The sequence below is a fragment of the Cottoperca gobio genome, chromosome 19 (genome assembly GCF_900634415.1).
Source record: "Cottoperca gobio chromosome 19, fCotGob3.1, whole genome shotgun sequence".
NCBI classification, from domain to species: domain Eukaryota; kingdom Metazoa; phylum Chordata; class Actinopteri; order Perciformes; family Bovichtidae; genus Cottoperca; species Cottoperca gobio.
Window position 1 is genome coordinate 3,108,836 of NC_041373.1, and position 23,812 is coordinate 3,132,647.

At 40.2% G+C, this 23,812-nt stretch overlaps 1 protein-coding gene across 2 annotated transcripts; it reads left to right on the top strand.

Annotated features, from left to right (window-relative positions):
• The first annotated feature begins 1,416 nt into the window (after positions 1 to 1,416).
• Positions 1,417 to 23,810, top strand: nherf1a (NHERF family PDZ scaffold protein 1a). Of its 2 annotated transcripts, none has more exons than XM_029455852.1 (6): positions 1,417 to 2,172; positions 14,285 to 14,455; positions 17,571 to 17,724; positions 17,899 to 17,939; positions 22,169 to 22,276; positions 22,986 to 23,810. In XM_029455852.1, exons 1-6 carry the CDS (start codon positions 1,702 to 1,704, stop codon positions 23,127 to 23,129), a joined length of 1,089 nt encoding a protein of 362 aa, XP_029311712.1. In that variant the 5' UTR covers positions 1,417 to 1,701; the 3' UTR covers positions 23,130 to 23,810. The 2 variants fall into 2 exon arrangements, with proteins under 2 accessions (XP_029311712.1, XP_029311713.1); XM_029455853.1 differs by having other exon boundaries at positions 1,418 to 2,172; positions 22,172 to 22,276.
• Positions 23,811 to 23,812: the final 2 nt, after the last annotated feature.

Here is a 23,812-nt window from a genome sequence, read left to right on the forward strand (position 1 = left end):
AAGTTTCTGAGCTTCAGTTTGCAGTATGCAATAATCTGCAAATATTTCATTTTGGTCAAATACTGTATGGATGCTCAGGTCTCACACAGTTTATAATGTAAACATATTGAGATTATTGCCTTTAGACTTTGTACACATTGGAAAGTTGTATGTTGTCAGACAGAAAAGTTATCTGTTGATGTGTTGTATGCTGCATAAGAAATAAACTATTTTTATCTGAGCACACTTAATTGGAACAGTATAATATATCCTAGGGTTTGTTTTAGCAAAAATGGGTGTGTGTGTGTGTGTGTGTGTGTGTGTGTGTGTGTGTGTGTGTGTGTGTGTGTGTGTGTGTGTGTGTGAGAGAGAGAGAGAGTCTTAAAATATTCTTTAAAGTTTAAAGAATATATTAAGACTATTAAACTTGTAATTTGTTCTTTATAACATTTATTTTACATTTATATATACACCATTTACCATATATAATCAACAGGTGAACCATGAATTCAATGTTTAATGGATCATGTTCAAAATGTGTTATTACACTTTTACAATCAATTTGACATTATGATTATTTTTACACAGTATATATCTAGTCCAGAAAGTCTGGTTTTATATTTACTCACTAACCGATCATGATACGTGTCATGGTCAACATAATCACATTAATTTGTAGTGAAACTGTATAGTTATAATCCTACAGAATAAATAGGAAAGAAACTTCCTATTTGCAGATGTAGCCTTCACAATAAAAGCACAAACATGGCCGCTTTTAAAAGGTGGACTAAAATGTATTTATCTTAAGTTTTGTTCTCTAGTTCTCAACCTTTTACCAACTCCAACAAGGTAGAGATTGAGTGCTTTTGTAGTGCACTTACCTTACTTTTTGGAGGCCATGTTACAACATGTGGTATCCACCTATTTACGAGATAATATTTTCTCTCCTATGTTGATTAGCTATGGGAAGTTGTGTTGTTGAAAGTTGTTGAAAAGGGTAAGATTTGGCTAAAGATGTTTTAAATAAAACCTTGACAGCCCTCAGAGGTCTAAAGATTGTTTTCATTTTTTAAGAGGCCTGAACCAACTCACTGTAACAGAGACAACCTGCCTTTTCAGACTGTAATAGTGGCACTCTGATCACATGCCACTGAACTAGTTATAGTATTAGTAATATAGTGGTCTCTTTTCTGTGTAGGTTTATTTTTTATCTTGTGGCCTTGTTCAAATTAAGGGACAGTAAGTCTAAAATATATTGGTATGCAGCCTTTTTAAACACACTCTCTGTAACGTTCAACTGTACACTGTAGTTTAGATTTCCAAATTCTCGGACAGAAAGATGCAGAGGATGTTAAAATCATTTGTGATCATGCAGTCTGAACAGTATCAGCTTTTATTTTGAAAAACGGATGACACGTGTTAATTTTATTGTGTGAGTTTGACGCTGCACCTCCGCTGAGCACGGGACGGTGTCGGAGTGGAGTTGAAAAAGAAGATTGCAACACAGCAGTTCAGTTCACAGGGAGGATCTGTGTACCGAGAGAAAGCAGAAACATTAGCAGTGGAAAGTTTCCTGTTAGTCAGTTCAGCGGAAGTGGAGCTCGAGCAAAGTCAGTGTGCGCAACAGGTGTCAGTTTCTGTTAGGTTGGAGTGTAGGTTAGAAGACTCTGAAGTGTTCGGGTAGTGAGGACTAAAGTCTTCGTCGGGTAGAAGAGTACCAACATGTCAAACCTCCGACCCAAACTGTGTGTTCTGGAGAAAGGATCCAGCGGCTACGGGTTCCACCTACACGGAGAGAAGGGCAAGACCGGCCAGTTTATCAGGCTCGTGGAGTCTGACACTCCCGCCTCCGCTGCCGGGCTTCTCGCGGGCGACTGTCTGGCATTCGTGAATGGGGAGAGCGTGGAAGGCGAGAGCCACCAGCAAGTGGTCGCCCGGATCCGGGCCACCGCCGAGGCTCTGGAGCTTATCGTGGTGGACCACGAAACGGCTGATCTGCTGAAGAAACACAACCTGCAGTGCCGGAGGGAGTTCGTCACGGAGGGGATTCCCCTGCCCGGCGGGGACAGCGACTCTGACCACGGGGACTCACAGAGCAACGGAACCCCGAGGGAGTCCAGCCCTGCCCCGCGTGAGAACGGGGATGCTTCCTCGGAAAGGTCGGGGAGGCTGAGTGTCAGCTCCAGCACCAAGGTACTGTACAGCACCTTAACTCACTCTTCTTCACTTAGTGTAGGCTGCCGTAGGCTTACGATGCACATTATTCATATTATAATATATTATAAAAAATATATTATTGATGAGCAAACAAGAGGCAAAACCTTTGACTTTCGGTCAATAGGTCCATTAACCTCTCGACCTTTTATGGAGTTTTGTAGAAGCATACTGTAAAAATGAAGTAAAAATAAAAAAATCAATAGAGAAACCTGACCATGGAAATGTATTCTCAGGCTTCGGATCAGTGTGTGTTATAAACACCCTCAACTCAAGGTCCACTTACTTTTATTCATTTGATCCACTATCATATTCTTAGTTGCAAACAGTTTAATGTCAGAAATGTTTATTTGTTGCGTTATTCAACAAGTTAGACACAATATTGCCATAAAGCATTGTTTGTTTGTTTTTTTACTATTTATTTTGGCTTTTAGTTTTTTACACGTTTACACTAACAACACGATGGATACATTATGGAAAGGAGAGAAATAAAAAACCTATGAAACAAACAAACCAAAAACACATATTTATTCATGTAACACCGCAAACGACCTCTGACAGTTGAACTTTGTCACTGCAATACAATGTTCTTCCTCGCAGCATAAGTAAGAATACAGTACAATCTGTTATTGTTACATATCTGCCTGGGAGGCACAGGATGAGGGACCCTGGGTCCATCTCCTGTTTCAGACTCAATATTCTTCTTCTACTTCAATGATCACATTGGACCAATACCTTTACAGTTCACTCCACTGTATTGCTTTGGTATGATCGTAGAGTGAAATTGATTCAGCATGTCTCCAAATATCTCCCCACTGCCATAAAGTATTGTTGATCATTGATTTACTTGGCAGCATCATTTACAATGCCCTAATACACCCATAGCTGTTAAAGGGACAGAGTACATGAATAGTATGGGAGAATGTATATCCTCTCACTGTATATGTTTGCATATGGCCCAACTCTGTGTGTGTGTGTGTGTGTGTGTGTGTGTGTGTGTGTGTGCATAAGCTGCAGTGTAAGGTGTACCAGGTCATTAAAACACAATTCATCCCATATGATTGCATTATAGGAGTCAGACTCTCTTGTCATATGCTCCTGGCTTTTATCTTCTTATCTGATCTGAGGCCAGCCCTGCCTCTGAGCTGTAAAGGTTATGTGGAAATAGATCTCCTATTAAGTAGCCACTTTCAGTGCCAGTGAAAGGCTACAAGCTACGACAGAGAGGTGACACAGCACGGTGAAATGTGCCAGGCCTCTACTCATTCCTGCTCAGCACAGTCGTTGTCATACAAGTGTCTGTCAGTCTCTATGCTTCGGGTCTAGAATTCCCCATCAGGTTTGGCTTGTTGGACAGGAGACTTTCTCACATGGATGAACGTCAGTGAGGCAGAGCATAATTATTTACGCTCTTAATATTATCTGATAGAATTTTGAGAGATATGAATTGACATAATGGGATAGAAAAAGTGCTTTTATTGCACACGCCCAGAGTGCCTAGACTTTAATGTTGGATGAAGTTGCACCACAACTTTAGATTTTCTTTATGAGTTTTGTCGATGGTACTCACAGAAGCTCTAGATTAGCAACAATACTAATGGACCTTCCAATACACCAAACTTGTATTTCTTTGATGCATTTCCTTCCTTGGATTACCACAGCCCTGCCTGTTTAAAAGGCCTGCTTGTCTGTTATGAAACACATTTGTAAGGTTATCCTTTTGAAGTGGTAATTACCATGGCAAAACTTTGTAGGCTACGTAGCCTCACTGTTTTAGCCAGTACAAAGTCTGGAACAAAATGTTGTGTAACAGCAAGGCAAAATAGCTCTAATTGTTGAAGTGTTTATATGTGTGGAGCTCTGAGAGTAGGAAGTGTTATTTTATCTGGGGCTTACAAAAATAATAGGATCCATCCATTGTCTACCTCTTATCCGAGGTTGGGTCGCGGGGGCAGCAGCTCCAGTAAGGAGCCCCAAACTTCCCTTCTCCGGGCCACATCCTCCAGCTCCGACTGGGGGATCCCGAGGCGTTCCCAGTGAGGAGATATAACCTCTCCACCGAGTCCTGGGTCTTCCCCGGGGTCTCCTCCCAGCTGGACGTGCCTGGAACACCTCCCTAGGGAGGCGGCCAGGTGGCATCCTTGCTAGATGCCCGAACCACCTCAACTGGCTCCTTTCAACATAAAGGAGCAGCGGCTCTACTCCGAGTCTCTCATGGATGGCTGAGCTTCTCACCCTATCTCTAAGGGAGACGCCAGCCACCCGTCTGAGAAAACCCATTTCGGCCGATTGTACCCGTGATCTCGTTCTTTCGGTCATGACCCAGCCTTCATGACCATAGGTGAGGGTAGGAACGAAGATAGTTATGGCGCCATTGGTCTGTGACCTTCAGCAATCACTGGATCGGTTCACAGCCGAGTGTGAAGTGGCTGGGATGAGGATCAGCACCTCAAAATCTGAGGCCATGGCTCTCAGCAGGAAACCGGTGGATTGCCTACTCCGGGTAGGGAATGAGCCATTACCCCAAGTGAAGGAGTTCAAGTACCTCGGGGTCTTGTTCGCGAGTGAGGGCACGATGGAGCGAGAGATTGGCCGGAGAATCAGCGCAGCGGGGGCGGTACTGCAGTCGCTTTACCGCACCGTTGTGACGAAAAGAGAGCTGAGCCAGAAGGCAAAGCTCTCGATCTTCCGGGCGATCCTCGTTCCTGCCCTCACCTATGGTCATGAAGGCTGGGTCATGACCGAAAGACCGAGATCACGGGTACAAAGAAGAAAAAAAGACGATAAAAGAAAATAATAGGATAGTTATAGTTATTTTTAGACTTGGCCCCCTCAGTAAGTAGGAGTTGAGGGTCGGCTACAAAACAACAAAGGTACTGGAAGTGATTCAGTGTCTTTCATGGATTACATTATAAATCCTCATACTTGCATAACTATAGGTTATCGTTAGGGCTGGACTTAGTGATGATTTCCCTATTGGTTATTTTATCACTTTTTCATGTCTTTTCCATTTGAAACCCTCTTCCCAAGAGGAAGTTGGATCAACCATTCAATGTGTGCTTTGGCTGGTTACCCATAACACCCCTCTCTGTGTTGATCCACAGAAATGTTAACGTGTTTATTTGCAGAAACATAACTCCATTATAAATGATCAGACACACCAGGATATAGTCCAACGACATTTCTGAGTTAAATCAATTCATTTCAGTGTAATCGCTGAGGTCAGCAGATCTGAATGCAGGGGTGACGTAAATTAGAGCAAATCTTTTGTGTGAAGTTCAACGTTGGTTAAATTTGGTACCGACCTATTTGGTTCTTGTGACATCCCTAATTGTGACGGACCAGAGCGTGTGTTCGTGAAAGGCTAGCTACAGTACTGGCTCTGCAAGTAATCTCTTTAGTTTCAAAACTATCAACTCCTTCTATTTCACCTGGATATATGTGTGAACTTGTGATCAGCCTTTACTATTATATAAACAGGGAAAAGCTGATTGTTTGCTTCATAAATGACTTCAGTGATGATTAGATCAAAGTAGCTGACAGTTGGTATTCCGACAGTTAACTGTTTTGTTACCATTGTACGGCATCACATGTTGTTTTCGTCGATGCCCCTACAACTCATTGGTAACATCAGGCTCACAGCTCTCTGATGGCAGCCTCAACCTCAACCTGTGGAACCAAGTTACCATTTGTTGCCTTTACCTTTTATGGATCTCCTACATGCCCCTGTTCTGCTGTTATACATGGGATGTCTACATCCCTGTCTCAGTCTATGTAGGGCGCTCATGCCCCATCACTAATACTCTGACCTCCAGTAAGTGAAAAGCCCAGGCTGGCTGGGATGCTGCAAACCTCCAACTACATTCCTCCCTGATGGGAAACTTGGCAGAGCCTGACTGATGGTCTTACACTGGCCTCTGATAGCAGCCTCTCAGTGGGATACACTTGAGTGGGCTGGCCAATGATGATGTGAAACTAGCTGAGCACAATCATGGTTACGCTTCAGACAATAGTTCCTTTCACGTGATTCTCTTGGGTTGGACTTGGTCTTGCAGTCCAGGACTCAGTCACCAACCTCTTTTCACACTTACTTAAAAAAAAAAAATCCTCATGGCGTCGACTTGGATATCTAATACTTCAGAGATTTCTTCTTCCTGGAAGATAAAAGCATAAAGTGATTGAGCATGTCATCATATTATGGTAACATCCTAGCCTCCAGCGACTCAGTCCTCCGCCACCCTGAGCGAGGGCCTTCTAATGGTCACCATAGAGATCCCAGCAGCAGAAAGAGGCTTTGTCTACAGTGTTTGCATGGGGAGAAAAGCTTGTGGGCCTGGGAGGAAAGGAGAAGGGACTCTCCCGTCTCACCAGGGAGGCCATGCTGACCCTGAATACCTACACTCTCACTTAACACACACTGCCAATAGGGCTGCAGTGAAGTGTGTGTGTGTGTGTGTTTGGGTGTGGGCAAGAGGGGGCTGGCCACAGGATTAAATCAATTTGAGCAATTGAGCAAAAGCAATTTGTTCTGTACTTGAATGTCAAACAAATGATGACATAATGGCATCCTAAATGATGGGTGTTAAAAGTGTTAAGGCAAGGTGGAATATAATGTAAAAAAGTCTTTGCCATTTCCCTCCCAACAAAGAATCTATTGGTTCCGCATGTGGAGACGATACGGACTCCTTATGTTTGCCGGGTTGTCTTACAGGGACTTTGTGAGCTCCTTGCTTCCACTCCCTGTTGCAGTGACTGAAGATCTTAAGACTTTGAACCTCAGACTCAGAGTGAAGTCCTTGAGGCTGCTTCCATCTTTCCAATGGATCATTTCCTCTCCAGTGTTTCACAACCTCTCTTATCTCTCAGCTCACATAAACCTGGGAAAGAGCAATTAATCTGCCGCTTTATTGATTCAAGACTAGTGAATTCTATAAATCAAGATTTGATATGTTACTCAATTTAGCCGCAGTTACTTCAGTTTATTCCATCGATGGAATGTCTAGTTATATAATATACCAGCGATAGATTAGAGGGAGGCTTGGAACTGCACCTGCATGAATTCAGTACAAAAGTCCCAACCAATGAGAATAATATTTAGTCTCAGTTTAATATTCACGCATTTTCCAGTTTTCATAGTACTGAAACGATAAGTGACCGTATAGCTTTGCCAATGCTTTCAGCACTAATAGAGGTGTTGATATTTCAAAGTTTGTTTTTGATAATATCTCCTTGTGTTTGTTTTTTAAATAACTGTTGACACAATTATTAGCAGGACATTTTAATAAACTTAGAAATGTTCTATATTGGACAGATGTACAGATGACAGATGGACTGCAATGTAACCAATTGGTAACATATACAGTATGTGCAATAGCTCATTTAGGATTTTGATGGCTATTTTTCAGTATTTTCTGACATTTTACAGACAAGTCAATAAAACCAAAATAATCAAAATATGGACAATCACCCCTCAAGGTCCCTCAGTAGCTGCTCTGGAGCTTTTAGCTCCATCACATGATCTTCCTCTGCATGTGGAGTTTCCCAGCACTTTAGGGACCATCTGCTTCAAATTAAAAATAAATAGTTGATAGTTGCCACCTGTTGTCAAAACTAAATGTGTTCTTTGGTACAAATCTACGTATGGAAAAAAAAAGGTTGTGTTTTGAGTGCCATCCCATCATTGACTGTAACTTTAGCAGCCTCGAGGTCAGACGGCCTCTTTACGGACCCTGCAGTTGGCTCATGGTGCAAATTCCCATAACATACAGCAGAATGGGCTCACATTAAGAGATGCCAGTGCCTTTGCTGGAGCTGCACCTGGTAATGGAAATGAAAAACCCCTCAGCAGTGATCACATAATGAATATATTGTTATCATTATTACCATGTTTGTGCTAAAAGAATGTTAGATGTGTACGATACAGGCAGCTGAATGCACGGCCTAAATCACCCTCATTACCCTCATTATATAGCATTTGTATGTGATGTCATCATCTGATGGATGATCTGATTTTCTATAGATTACTCTGATCCATCTAGCCATCATGTGTACTGCAGATAACACACTGCATATGTGGAGTTACATTAGGGGCCGTACTGGGAGACTCAAGTCAAATATACATATGTTTTATTCATCAACGACGTGTGTCTTGATTACATAGCATCGACAGCATTGATTGTTTTGTGCCATATTTATATCTATTGCAGTCACAATTGGTCAATTATTTTTTAATTCCCATAAACATCTTTTACTGAAGTGTGTAATTCACTGACCTTCAAATGGACTTATATGATATTTAGGAATGAGTTTTTAACAGTGGAGGTTCTTCTGAATAAAAGAGAGAAAAACAATCCGTTGTGTTACTGTAGCCTGCAGGAACATCAGATGATCTTTAAATGGGCTGCCTTCCAAAACAAACTCCATAAAGAGCTGTTTGCGGCATGTGACTGAGATCCTCACTGACCCACTGTTTTCTTAGTGACAGAGTCTAAAGAAACGCACACAGGAAAAAGCCTGTTGGCTGCCCAGGCTTCCCTTCCACTCCTTTACTCTCAGCAGTAGAGAACATGTAGCCATTCAGTCATTTCAGCATGTTCCACTAGAGCTTAACCAATGTCATGCTTCTGATACTGACAGGAGACTTTGAGCCATCACTGCTGTGATCAGGTCGTTCCCTTCCGCTCTGACTGGACCCTGAAGATAAGCTGTCTTTGCCATGACAGGGATTATAATTACATTTGGTTCAAGCTATCAGTGAAGTGACTTTGAAGTCGCTCCGCCTCCCAAACTCTGAAGGCAATTATACTTTGTTACATATAATCGGCGAGCAGTTGCTAAATTGAGAATTCAGCATGACATGACCGATTTGAGATGATTGTATGCACAGAGGCGAGGGGGGAATTAGGCTCTGTGAAGCTAAAGAAAAAAGAAAATATGTAAGTAAAAAAAAAACGATGGTCAGGGTTGTGGTGACAGGAGGCTAAACAAAGCAACCCAGCCACACCCTGCAGCTCCTCTTAGGGCATCCTAATTCTTCCACAACGTCCTGGGTCTGCCCTGGCATCCACCAGGCTGATCAGATGCCCCAACCAGTGTTTAGTGCTGCTAATTGTCATTACATCCCTTTTGCACTCATAATACATCCTGGATCTGAGGCCTGGGTGGTGTGTCTTGAACTCATTTTTCAGATTTCCTGCTAGAGGCCACTTCTGTAAACACACACACGCACATGCACACACACACATACACACACACACACACGCACATGCACAGCAGGTTTCCCTGTCAGCAGACGAGTTGTTAGCTGTAGGGGATGAACCAACGAGGAAACCACTTCCTGTCCTGTAGCGCGTTGCTATAGTGCTGAAGCTGAAGACTGTTTTTGTAGATTATGTGTAGTTGGTGTTGATTATGTAAGATAATAACTTGCTCCAGCAATAAACGCAAAGCTAAATGTTACCATGTTCATGAGGCGAGCACACAGTCAGTCAGTGTGAGACAGTTTGGACAGATTGGACGTCACACACTAAAATACAACTGACTGCTTTACTCAACATGATTTATTTACTGTAACAGCTAAAGACTATACACGTAACAGTGCCATGCAGGGAACTAAAAAGCATCTTAAGGGAGGAAATTGGTTCCTTAGGTTACAAAGGGGATGATTAAGCAAAATAATGAGCTAGCAGTTTTTGTTTGGGTTTTTTTTTTCTACAGGAAATGAGGACGGCTTGTTACATTTTGTTATCCTAAATGTAATTACATTACCACAACAAGTGATAGATTATAGTACTTCATCATTGAACAGATATTTTCAATTGATTTTTGGATTTTTTATTTAATAACATTATTATTATTATTATTATTATTATTATTATTATTATTATTATTATTATTATTATTATTATTATTATTATTATTATATGTATTTTTCAGAGCTTTCAACTACATCTCATTATCTTCATTAGCAAATGGAACGGGCTCAACCATGAGATAAAAATAATTTAAATAAATAATTGGACCTTGAGTTTAAGTTATTTTGTCACATGGATGATATATGTAATATATAATAATAAAACAATTGGCAATTATTCAATACAAAAGCAGTTTAAAAAAAGGCATCCTGGTAATCTCGCCTGGTGTTCTGAGTCTTTACCGCAGTGGCCCGGGTTCGATTCCAACCCTAACCCTGCAAGTCATGCCTCCCCCTCCCCCCTTTCCTCTCTATCTAACCGTACTACCCATAAAAAAAGCGACAAAAAAATAAAAAAGGACGAAAAGGACAAGTTTTCAAAACTAGTGCAAAAAAACAACAACTGAGTTTTACAGTGATTTTACCAAGTGGAGCAATTACTACATAACCCTGGCAAGGTTTCATAAAATAAAACCATCGCAACAAAAATGTAATTATCGATTGATAACAAATAATCATTCTTCTGCCAAGCAATGTAGTTTTCAGCAACGTTGAGCAGAGTGGTTTCCAAGCAGCACAGATGCAGCAACACACAGATGCTGTGGAGCTTGATCAAAGAGCGGGATGCATATTAACACTTCTGTGGATATCCTCATTAATTGTTGAAGTAATGTTCAGTCAGGCCCAATTCTATGCACTGTTAAATTCAGTGAGGAACCGTCCATTGCATAACTCCTTTGAGGTGGACTGTAGCAATCCCTGGACTCAACACATGCAGCACAACACACCTGTAAGGGTGGTGGCTCTGCTCAATCTTCCCTTACTTTGTGAAAATGATCAACATGTTTTTCTCACTGTGGAATTGTGGCCATAAATAAAGATCATAAAGGTTTCACATCACACATGTTTCACCCTGATTTCAAGGTCCTCCCAACAAGCCAGCTCTCATTATGTGACACCATGTTGGAGCACAGGATCTGATGTTTAACTACAGCCAGCTGTAAAACTATTAACCCCCCATATTCAACAAGCTTAGGGAATGTTTACAACGGCTGCCTGCTGCCTCTCGTACCATCACACTTTAACTAGGCTGATCCTGCATTCACACTGTGGCTGTTTGTGGCAGATCTCAAACCAGATGTTATTTTTCTCTTGGTACAAAGAGACTGTGGTTGACCTTTAACCTCTCTGCAGAATGATGGCTCAATCGAAAAGGGCCTGATTGGTACGCCTGTTGTTTTTCTTTGTTTTTCTGCATATGCGACTGCTGACTATTGGTATACTTTCAGTTCAGGTAGCTGTCACTGTCATAATGCTAATATCTTTGTGGTAGTCAACCCGGCTGGGCTAGCTATAGTGCGGTGTCAGTCGGTTGGTCCTGGACAAAGTTTAAAGTTTATTTGAACCAATCCCATGAAAAGACCAAAACAAACAATGTGTTCCTCCGTCTATCAATACTTTCTAACTTCCTGTCTGTGGCACTCAGACACACACTCATAGGGGATTTACTGAATCTTCAATTTTTTTAAAGGCTGGTCACCCCCAACCCTCTAGATCAGGGGTCTTCAACAGGGGGTCCGCGACTCCCAGGGTGTCCACGGAGGTAATGGAGGGGGTTCGCAAAGTTGTTTGTAGATAAAGCAATTTAAAAAAAACAAAAAAACGCTACACCAGTTTAGGGGTCCTTGGCCTGAAAAACGTTGAAGACCCCTGCTCTAGATAACTGTATGTGGACATATCAATATTAAGTAATAAATTAAAATATAAATATACTGTGTGTTAAATGTATTTTAAAATAGAAAACAGGAAAAGCTTTCAGGTTATAATGGAACATGTGAGTTTTCATGTACACCAGGAATAAGATCCAGATCAGAACCACGTGAACCGATGATTGTGGAAGAATTAGGATGCCCTAAGAGGAGCTGCAGGGTGTGGCTGATATCCATCTTCCACAAGCAACCAAACCTGTCCGTTAAGCCGTCAGCCGAGGAAAGTTAAGTCTGATTGGCTCAGATTCAGCTAGACTGTGTTGGCGGCTGAGATGCATCAGCATTGAGCCGTGTTTACCGTGTCAGATGTTCCTATCGCTGCTCTCACCGTCACTGTCTGTCTGACAGCTGGCTCTTTCGTGGGATCTGTTGACATATAGGTATGGTATGTTACACTAACACTTCCCAACAGCATGTGTGTGACAACGCACTGCATACCACCAAGGATTGGTATGTGCGACTGAATTCTATAATAATAATAAACCCTGAAAATCAGAAAGCAGAACTCAAATGAGTGATGCTGGTGACGTCGTAGAGATGTATGGAGATGGTGAGCAATGGAGACGTGCCCTGTGACTCTCTGCTCAGGCTCCGAGGGTTCTTCTTCATATTGCAGAAAGGTGGCAATCTGTCTCTGGTCAGCTCCTGATAGCAGATGCTCTCCTCCCCTGTGTGCCATATTGGGGTGGAACCTGCGTTAAGTCAGGGAACAAAAGTCTATTACACACTAAATACTAAATACATATGTATATATGTATACATATATGTATACATATATATGTATACATATATATGTATACATATATATGTATACATATATATGTATATGCATACATATATATGTATATACATGTATGTATACATATATATTTGTACATGCATGTTGCGTGTGTACTTTGCACCTCCCCTGTTATATCATCTTCATTAACAGCCGCTGGTTAAGTGGACTTTGTCATAAATGAGTTATTCCATCCAAAGGTCCTCTGAAGATCACTGAATCGTTCAGCAATCATCAACCACGCTGCCTTTTATATAAACTCTTGGACCGATGTGTAAGCCACTCTGTGTGTGGATGAGAGGTTACGTCTGTCTTGAACGCTGAGGTTGCAGTGGTTGATCTTTAATGGTCACTTGGCAGGGAATCATTTACAGAGCGTGTTAGTGCTGCAGCTGATAGGGCAGATAGCTGAGGTTTTATCAGATGGATGAAGTGCAACAGGTGGACGGGGGATATTTGTTATCAGAGTCTCATGTGTTCGCGCCTGTTACTGCCTCATTGCTGTAAAAGGGTTTGGAGGCTGTTTCCTCTCAGATTGGTGTGGAAGCCACATCTCAGCCTTCAATAGATGAAACAGTAAGAATGTCAAAAAGAAAGAAAAAAAGTATAAAATTGTCACATGGAGTCAGAATGATGAGATACAAATTTGAAAATTGAAATATAAGAAATCAAAATGTTGACTTTATCTCATAATTAAGACGTAGTATTTATATTCATCCTACATTTTCATCCGTTAAATGTTTCTTTCCTGGCAGACATAGGCTTCCATATATGTCTGCAACAAATCCATGGGCTGGACTATATATACAAAGTTAAGAATAGAATGTGCATTTTTAAAGTACAATTGGCAGCCATACACTCGGAACATTTTGATATTGACTATTAGAAAATGACAGCTGAAGCTGGAAACTTCTTTGTAATAAATTCAACAATCATTTCCAGGAGTGCTGTTCTAAAGTTGATGACGTCAGTGCAACAGGGCTCTAAGGTTTAATGGTTGAATGGATCCTTCCCCCGCACATGGGATTACACAACTAACTAGGTGTAGGCCACAGCAGGATTAGCAGAGAGCTGCTGCAGTTTAGTGTGTGTGTGTGTGTGTGTGTGTGTGTGTGTGTGTGTGTGTGTGTGTGTGTGTGTGTGTGTGTGTGTGTGTGTGTGTGTGTGTGTGTGTGTGTGTGTGTGTGTGTGTGTGTGTGTGTGTGTGTGTGTGAATGCATAAATGCAAGTCCATTCATTTATTTATTTAATTACACATTTTTACATGCTTTTGAGTTTATATTTTGATATTTCTCACTTGTCTTATAGTGTTTTTAGTTTTTTCTTGTTTCATTCCTAACATTTCATTCATTAATAGTTTTTCTGCTGGAGACTGGCTTCAGGGGATTTTTCAGGGGCTCTGGGAGCAATGATTATTCCCTGGAAATACAGAGCTCTTTATAAACTCTAGATCTTGTTGCATTAATCAGCTACACGCATGAAGCTCAAGATGATACTGTATGTTATTGATATTGTACACAGAGAGGCAGTACAATCTGACTGATTTTCTCCTGTGTGTGTGTGTGTGTGTGTGTGTGTGTGTGTGTGTGTGTGTGTGTGTGTGTGTGTGTGTGTGTGTGTGTGTGTGTGCAGGAGGAGAGAGGCGGGCTGCGGCCTCGTCTCTGCCACATGAAGAAAGGAACCAGTGGTTACGGCTTCAACCTGCACAGTGAGAAGTCCAAACCAGGCCAGTTCATCAGAGCTGTGGATGAAGACTCTCCAGCACAGAGAGCAGGCCTTAAAGCACAGGACAAGATCATCCAGGTACACAACACATGCACACAGTCGCTGCTTCACATCCTGAGTGGGATGTAGAATGTAATGTGCGTATGAGTTTTGCATAAAGAGTGCAGAAATCAACATTTTCTCCCTCGCTGTGTATGTAAACACCAGGTCTTCTGGCCATGGCAGGGTCAGAGTTAATCCACTTACTGTGTCTGTGGACTAACTCACATCCTTCTCCAACAGCCTGCAGGGGGGGGGGGGTGTAATGTAAATGGGATAATAGCACAACTGTACATACTGTATTCACAAGGACATAAAGCTTTTAACAGGACATTGTGGCGGGTTTAGAGGTGGGTTTTAGGAAACAGACTGCTGGCAGTTTAATGCATTCTTTCTGTGAGGCTCACTGAAGTGGAAGAAAGCAGAATGTTCCGTACCACCCTACCGTTCACAGCCACTGTGGGAGTTGGTGAGACGGAGAGATTCCAGACGGTATTCCCACCTCGGATCTTCCTCCCACAGAATTCCTCAGCACCTTATCTCCCTGGAGACTTGATTAGTTCCAACTGTGGGAGGATGCTTGTATACCGCGCTCTGCAATAACACTGTAACCAAACACTGTCCAACACTGGTACCATTCTCTTCTGCCCGGTGTCACTCCGTTCATCACTTTCCACCACAGCAACAATATTAGCATCTTTTCTTACCTCACGGAAACAGCATCATTCACTTACTTTGTGTAAATAATCAGTGACACCACATAGTTTATGTCCAATGTTCTTATCATCCTCTGACACAAAAACATTATAAATGATTTGAGTATTTCTATTTTGAATGTCAACAGCTGTAGTGTAGGATCATTTGATCAAGTGGAATAGAGAAATCTGTATTTGGATATTGTATATTCATATATATTGTATATAATAATAATAATAATAATAATAATAATAATAATAATAATAATAATAATAATAAGCTTTATTTGTATAGCACCTTTCATGCAAGAATTGCAGCCCAAAGTGCTTCACAGCAAAAACATAACAATTAGTACAAGATTAGACAGAATAAGAGCATTTACAGTACAATAATCACAGTGTTGATGTAAATGAGTCTAAAGTACCATTACAAAAATAGCAGAATTAAAATAGTATGCAGAAATGAAATAGCAGAATTAAAATAGTCTAAAATAACATTGGCACACCATTCTTGTAAATGTTTTAAACTATCAGGGCCATATTTTGAAAGTATGAGATCAACAATGGGCCACTGTGGCCCTTCAACTGGTTTACTCCCTTTGCTACCCATTATTTACGTTTACAGTGTCAACCTCTTTATTCACTGTCTCCGTGAGTCCAGATTCTTTTGGCAAAATCTTGGTTAAAGCCCGCTTCATAAACAAACCCCTGTTTGTTAAGTTTTATGAAACCTATCGGTGAAAGCCAGTCTTTCTCCAATATATTCTTTAATCTTTCACTTTTCCACTAATTGTGTAAAGAACATGTAAACACATTTATCAGAGAAACTTCCTCTTTTTCCCGTGGTAAAACAGTCTATTTGATCTCAAGTTTTTCAAAAATACACTCTGAAAATGTATCCTAGTTACCTTTACACATTCAATGTCAAACCAGTAATAATTCAACATTAAAAGGCTAAAGTAAAGAGATATAAAATATCACCATTAAAAGGCTAAAGTAAAGAGATATAAAATATCACCATTAAAAGGCTAAAGTAAAGAGATATGTTTTTAGTTTACTTTTGAAGATATTGAGCGAGCTTGTCTCCCTAATGTCTGCAGGTAAAGTGTTCCATAGCTTTGGTGCATACATTTGGTGCATTGTACATTTTAATGGTGCCACTGCCTTTGATGATATCTTAAATTGGAAAAGAATATCCTAAATTACAGGTGTAAAAACGACTCAAAGTGTTCAATATTAGATCAATGAATAAGACGTTGTTATAGGAGTTCAGTCTAATACTGTAAGCTACGGAGATGTCCAACACGGGAGTGAGCTGGTGGAAGCACTTCGCTTGTTGTTAGTCTACTGTACGCTACCACTGTGTGCTGCGCTTGTCCCACAATCTATAGAAGTGTCCTTCGGTTGTAAAGTACTTTTATTGCTTTGCCGTATATAAACGTGAACAAAGTCCATTTACATTTGGCAAAATAACAAAACATACAAGTATATGAGAAACAGTCTGTCAGCGCTTCCAGCGGTCAAAAGGTATCGTGTTTCAGTTTCTTTGGGACCGGAGCCATGGAGGAGAGAAAAAACGTGGCACTTATAAACCTGAGGGATGCACCCTATTGTCCCTGATAGTGGTACATTGTGAACAACAAATCTGTGTTCAAATTAGCAGAGCTAGTTAACGTTAGCTAGCAGCCAGTGGGCAGCTGCACTGAGCTAACGCTAACGGAGGTTCCATTGAGAAACATTATAATGCGCTCAACGTCGTTTCAGTAAAAATGTGTATTGTGCGAAATTATAACGTTATGATATGTTCAAATGTAATCTTGTAAAATGTAATTTTTGGCGAGAAACTTGAATAATACAGTTGTTTTGAAGGATATATTTTCCCAGCAAAATAAAACGGTTATTAGAGAGGGAATTATGAGCTGTTTAACCGTCTGACACTAGCAGCTTAGCAGAGCAAATGTTTAAATACAAATACAATCTTTTATTTCCTAATCTTTTTATTTGTGTATTTTTATGCAAATAAACACTATAAATAACATTAACAAAGCAAAAGCATAAAATTTTTAGAATTTGTGTCGGTTTACACTGACTTCAGGACGGTTGAAATAATATTTCGGGACGGTAGATATAAATGAACTAATAATTGTGAAATAGTTGAATACTTTATTAAATATACCTGTCTCCTGTCTCATGTCCCCTCTCCTCTCTCCTGTCTCATGTCCCCTCTCCTCTCTCCTGTCCTGTCTCTTGTCTTCTGTCTCCTCTCTCCTGTCTCATGTCCCCTCTCCTCTCTCCTGTCCTGTCTCTTGTCTTCTGTCTCCTCTCTCCTGTCTCATGTCCCCTCTCCTCTCTCCTGTCCTGTCTCTTGTCTTCTGTCTCCTCTCTCCTGTCTCATGTCCCCTCTCCTCTCTCCTGTCCTGTCTCTTGTCTTCTGTCTCCTCTCTCCTGTCCTGTCTCAGGTGAATAGCATGTCAGTGATTGACATGCAGCACTCTGAGGTGGTTGCAGCGATCAAAGCAGGCGGAGAGGAGACCTGCCTGCTGGTGGTGGATGCTGAGACTGAAGAATTCTTTAAGAGATGTAACGTCCAGCCCACTGAGGAACACGTCAGCGGTATGACACACTCACACACACACGCACACAAATACACATTGGATTTGCAAGTTGCCATTGTGTAATGTCATGTTGTTCATCACAATGTTTATCAACAGCAGAATGATGAGACGTTTAGTTTTACTGACTCTATAACAAGTATAGATGAAGTCTTCATGTCTTTTTCCCCTGTAGGAGTTCTTCCTGAGCCAGAAAGAGCATCAGAGAAGGAGGAGGTGAGACACACACACACACACACACACACACACACACACACACACACACACACACACACACACACACACACACACACAGAGATAGTGGCCTGTAGAGCCTTCTGATCCTCTCTGGAAACCCCTGGTAGAAGATTAGCACTTCTGGACAGCGTTGTGAAGCATTCTGACTGTCGTCATGTGTTTCCTGCACTGTAAAACACACACAGCACAGACACACACACACACAGACCTGAGTCTGAGCAAGAATGAAGGGATGGACTTGGATTGTGAAACTTTAAAATGTTAAGAATTTCAGCTCATGCCACATAACTGCAAAGTGGGTGGAGCAAATTCCAGCCAGAGAGCTGTGTTGAATCATTTAATGTAGAGTTGAGCAGTTCTATTTCAAAAAAGATAGTCAAGCACATGGCATCACATGCAGACATTGTTTTTTAATCCCAGCGGGAAATTGTAGACTAACTAATAATCACTTCTGGTATACTAATGACTGAATGATATCCACCAGTTTTTATAGGGGTATTGTGGCAAGTAGTTATCATACGTTCATAAAGTTTGGGGTCTTGTGAATCAGAAAAGTAAAGGTCGAGATATTCGGACTGTAGCTCCTGGTATGGGTCGAGATCCAGAAACACTGCATCCTACACTTCCCATAATGCAGGGGTCACCAACCTTTTTGATTCTGAGAGCTACTTCAAGGTGCTGAATAATATGAAGGGCTACTTGTTTGATACAAACTTCCTGAATAACATAGTTACACGGTTCACCTTTAATGATATTATCATTAATAACTATCATAATAATACATATTCATATATGTGAAGAGACACTGATCACATGTTAATGTTAATTATTCCTCACAATGATTATTAACAATGACTTATGGTAGGAAACACATATATTTAAACATGCAACATTATTTATGTATGTTCTCAATCTATTTCAACATTTGAAAGTCAGTTATCACATCTCTGATATGTTTGTAAATATCTTTATTGAGTTTTGTATGAATGAGCACATTTGTAGCATTTTGTTCAAAATCACACCAGTTATATATATATATATATATATATATATATATATATATATATATATATATATATATATATATATATATATATATATATATATATATATATATACAGTTATATAGTCATGCAAAGTATGACTTCTGTAAAAACATTAAGGAAATCATTAACTGTCACATCTTCACATCACATCCTGTTTGTACAAACACTAACTTTGTAACATCAGAGAGGAGATCACATCGGAACCTTTCTTCTCGTCTTAGAACAGTGTTTTCAATAACATCATTGCACCTTTCAAGACCTCTCCGTCCGGAAAGGCTTTCTTCTTCTTCTTTATCAAAACAAATGTGCAGCTCTAATTGAAGCTTCCGTTACTTTGTGTGACTTGTTCACCGGCCTGGTGAGAAGAGATGCTGCTGCCCAAAGCTGCTTGTTCTGCCCGCAGTGCTGCAGCTGGGTAGGTAGTTAGTTAGTTAGTTAGTTAGGTAGGTTAGTTAGTTAGTTAGGTAGGTAGGTAGGTAGTTAGTTAGTGTAGTTAGTTAGGTAATTAGTTTGTGTAGTTAGTTAGGTAGTTAGTTAGGTAGTTAGGTAGGTAGGTAGTTAGTTAGTTAGTGTAGTTAGCATGGTAGCTTCTGTGACACGTACCGAAGTGTCTCCACAATGTGTTGCTTTGTTCGCCCCTCAAATGAGACATGCACACTTTTCTTTCACTGTTGTAAAAAATGATTCTTCCTCCCAATCATTGTGAAAATAGTTTTCTTTCGCTTCTCTGCCATGTTTAGCGTAAACACCTAGCGCCCCATCGTAGCTGCTCCCGCTAGCTTGTCTCAGCGAAACAGAGAAATGGAGATTTAGCTTGCATCCCTACAGGGTCAGAGTTCATACAAAAAACACTTTTGTTTTTTAAATTCTATATTAAATCTTGTCATTTTAAAATAAAGAATAGTTCAAGTGTTATTGATTTAAAAAAACCCAGCAAAACAATTGAATACAAATTTTAGACGGAGCTTCATGGTTACTGGTGCTATTTTTAGAACGTGCCCTGCGGGCGACTCACCGCGTTGGCTACCCCTGCCATAATGCAACTATGTATTCGATGCTCAGTGCACAGACTCAGAGATGACATCATCGGGGTTATTTTTTTCAAAGCTGCCACAGAAGACATAATACAATTACAATAACATAATTACAGTCGGCGTAGAACCCCTCATCATCTTGTAAAATGGGTGGAATACCCCTTTAATTAGCAGTCAGTATGAACCAACATGTGGTGGCACTGCAGAGCGAGTTTATCAAAAGTAAACACACACACACACACACACACACACACACACACACACACACACACACACACACACTGACTGCATGGGAAATGTGGATTGGCCCCTCTGGTGACATTGTGGCTGACCCTTCACCATGGCAACAAGAGCTCACCAGTGCAGTGTGTGTTTCCCTCTGAGTCCTGGAGGATCATGGGATTGAAGTGGCTTTAACTCGTTGGGGATTATGCTAATGAGACAAACTAACGAGCTGTTCACATTCACATGCAGGCAGATAGTGCTCTGCAACAATCACTCATTCACAAGCAATTACATAACTGTGTGTGTGTGTGTGTAAAAGTGTTAGGGTGGTTGGAGGACTAGTGCTATATAAACGCACGTCCATTTATTGATTTAATTAAACATTTGTACATGCTTTTGACTTTCTGTTTGATATTTCTCACTTGTCTCGTGGCTTTTTTGTTTTTGCGTGTGTGTGTGTGTGTGTGTGTGTGTGTGTGTGTGTGTGTGTCAGTTGACCATATGATGGGTCTGATAGAAGCTGATTGAGAAGGATCAAAGTTAAAACATTTTTTTATAAAGATGTATGTTGAGCAGCGCTAGTTTACTGTTAGCAGTTCAGATTTGCCGTTTCCAACGAGGAAAAAATTATAATAATTTTTTAAAAAGAAGAAAAAATATATTATATATATTATATATATATATATAGTATCTTCATATAAGGTTCGGTCCAGCGAACTCAAAATCCGTTCCAGCAGGTTTGTCTTGAATAGCAGCTCCCTGGACATAAAGAACTCCAGGGGTCAGAACTTTAAGAGGTTTTTAAGTCCCATTATTGGAGAGTGAATGCGTCTAAATGAAAATGCAGTTGTTGTGCTTCAGTATGTGCATGTGTTGAACAGGGCTCATGTGTTATGCAGCATATTGTAACATTTGTCCAAAGCCACTGTCAGAGGCCAAAGTTTATTTATAGAAGAGCAGCTGCTTACCAAGTGGATGGCAGTTTGATCCATACTTGAAGTGAGTCCCACAGGGTAACATACTGTGGAGCAGGCACAGTGCAGCTGAGGGATGTGGACATGTTTTCAGATTGAAGCCGACACTGAGCCTCAGCTCTAGTAAGTGAGTGATGACAATATGATTAAGGCACGCTGCCCCCTGCTGGACAACATGAACTATCATCCACAGTTCCTCTTGCCTCCAGCCACGCAGAGTCTGTGCTCAGTATTCTCACCCTAGAACACCAACAATGGAGAGCAGAGGCAGCCGAATGATGAGGAGGAGAGTTCATCAACTGAACAAACTAAAACAGAAGTCCTTGAGTTGACAGAGCAAATACAACTCATGGTCCACTTCCACTTTTGACTTGACATTGTTTTATCCACTGCTGTTTGAGAGGGCAAGAAAAAAGGTGTCAGCCTCAAACATCCATCCATTTCACTACACACGTATGAATTGATTATTAGTTTATATTACTCTGCTTAGTTGAACGCTCGATTCTGTCAATTTCGACATTCTGCAGTTATTTCTGTACAGCAGGACGCTCTGATCATAGAATCACTTCCAATCATAGAGTCGCACAAAGAAGTCCGGTAAATTTAACGTCAGCTGTGGCCAAAAAAACACATTTGTTTTCCATTCCTCCAGCAGAAAACATCATGGAATATTCTTTTTCATATTCATTATTAAATATGTGGAGAGCAGAAAACGTTGTATTCATGATGGCTGAACTGTCCCCAGTAAAGAAAGAAAATAAGAAAAGCAAGAGAGGTGGACGGAAGAGAAATAAGAAAAATGAATGATATGAATGTGAAGGCTCAGAGACTCTGGACCATCGACATCGTCTCTATGGAAACTGTTCACAGTATATGTTGTTCTGTGATTGGGTGAACTGCCCCTTTAATCTTTGTGAACGTTGTGTTAGCAGGCAGCAGCAGAGGTGAAGCCTAAAGTGTCTGTGAGCTCGTCAGCTTCCAGTGCGTCCTCCAACGCCTCCCTGCAGGCGGCCGGCAGAAGCGACCCGCCTGCACAGGTACAGAGCCACACACACACACTCACACTCACACTCACTCACAACACAGCAGAGATTAACAACATAGTTTGAAGTGCAACCCGTCACACTTTATCCCTGAACCTCACTATTCTTCTTCTTGAGGAAATTCAGGAAAGTGTTACAAAGAGAATTATTAATACAAAGCCAAAACAATAAGCCATGAAACCTTAATAAAATCAATTAAGATAGAATACAATTAGTTTTCTCTGCAGAACTGTGAAATATATATACTGTGTGTGTGTATATATATATATGTGTATATATATATATATGTATATATATATATATATATATATATATATATATATATATATATATATATATATATATATATATATATATATATATATATATATATATATATATATATATATTTTATATATATATTTTATATATATATATTTATATATATATATATATATTTTATATATATATATATTTTATATATATATATATATATATTTTATATATATATATATATATATATATATATATTTTATATATTTTATATATATATATATATATATATATATATATATATATTTTATATATATAGCTCACAATAATATGAGAAAAAGCTGCAATACTAAAGACATAATTTAGGCTTATTTTAACAGTTTTTTTCCAAACAGTGGCACTGATACTAGAGTGTGGATTTTAGAGTGTGTGTGTGTGTGTCCGTGTTCAGGTGGAGCCACCCCCAGCAGCTGACAGTCTGGGTCTGACCATTTCACTGGCTCAGGCCAAAGAGAGAGCCCGTCAGAAACGATCCGCCAAGAAAGCCCCGAACATGGACTGGAGCAAGAGGAACGAACTGTTCAGCAACTTGTAAACACCATCATGACCATCATCATCATCATCATCATCATCATGACTGTCTGATCTCTGGATTTGTTCTTTCGGTACATTTGGAACTCTCATGTTTAACAGTATTATTTGATGATTTTATTTGTTTTAATTTAGTTTCTCCGCTTCATGTTTTAATAATGTTTGACGTCACACACAGGAATGAATGATAATATATGCAGAATTTTTTTTAAAATAGAGAAATAGTAATGTACAGTTTGTCAGTTGTCAGGATTAACGGGGAAACAATGATTAGCAGATTTTGAGTCAAAATGTTAAATGTCAGATTTTGATGTTTGCAATCAGCAACGAGAATGAAAGAATGAATCCATGCTGCATCCTTGTTTGCATCGTAACCATTGCATGACATAATTGTGTTTTAATCAGCAGCATGTTAGCCTTCACATGGCTGAAAGCTCTGGGAGCCTTACTAGAAACGATTCATCATTTCTGTCATTGTGTGTGATTCAAGGAAATGACATTTCATTTTTCATGTGGCTCCTGATAGATGATTGTACATACATGAATAAATGATCTAAGGGCGTCTTATTTGACTGACTGATCAGTTGAGTACGGCCTTTACCATGTGGAAATATAAAGTGTGCAGGCTCCACTGTACAATGTATTGATGAACATTGACAAATATAACTTTTTGGATCAAATGGAACT

Excerpts from the sequence above, each read along its gene's own strand:
- nherf1a (XM_029455852.1), top strand. The coding sequence starts at position 1,702 with ATGTCAAACCTCCGACCCAAACTGTGTGTTCTGGAGAAAGGATCCAGC. Across the intron at positions 14,456-17,570 it reads CACAGGACAAGATCATCCAG|GTGAATAGCATGTCAGTGAT; the intron begins GTACACAACACA and ends GTCCTGTCTCAG. Across the intron at positions 17,940-22,168 it reads GAGCATCAGAGAAGGAGGAG|CAGGCAGCAGCAGAGGTGAA; the intron begins GTGAGACACACA and ends ACGTTGTGTTAG.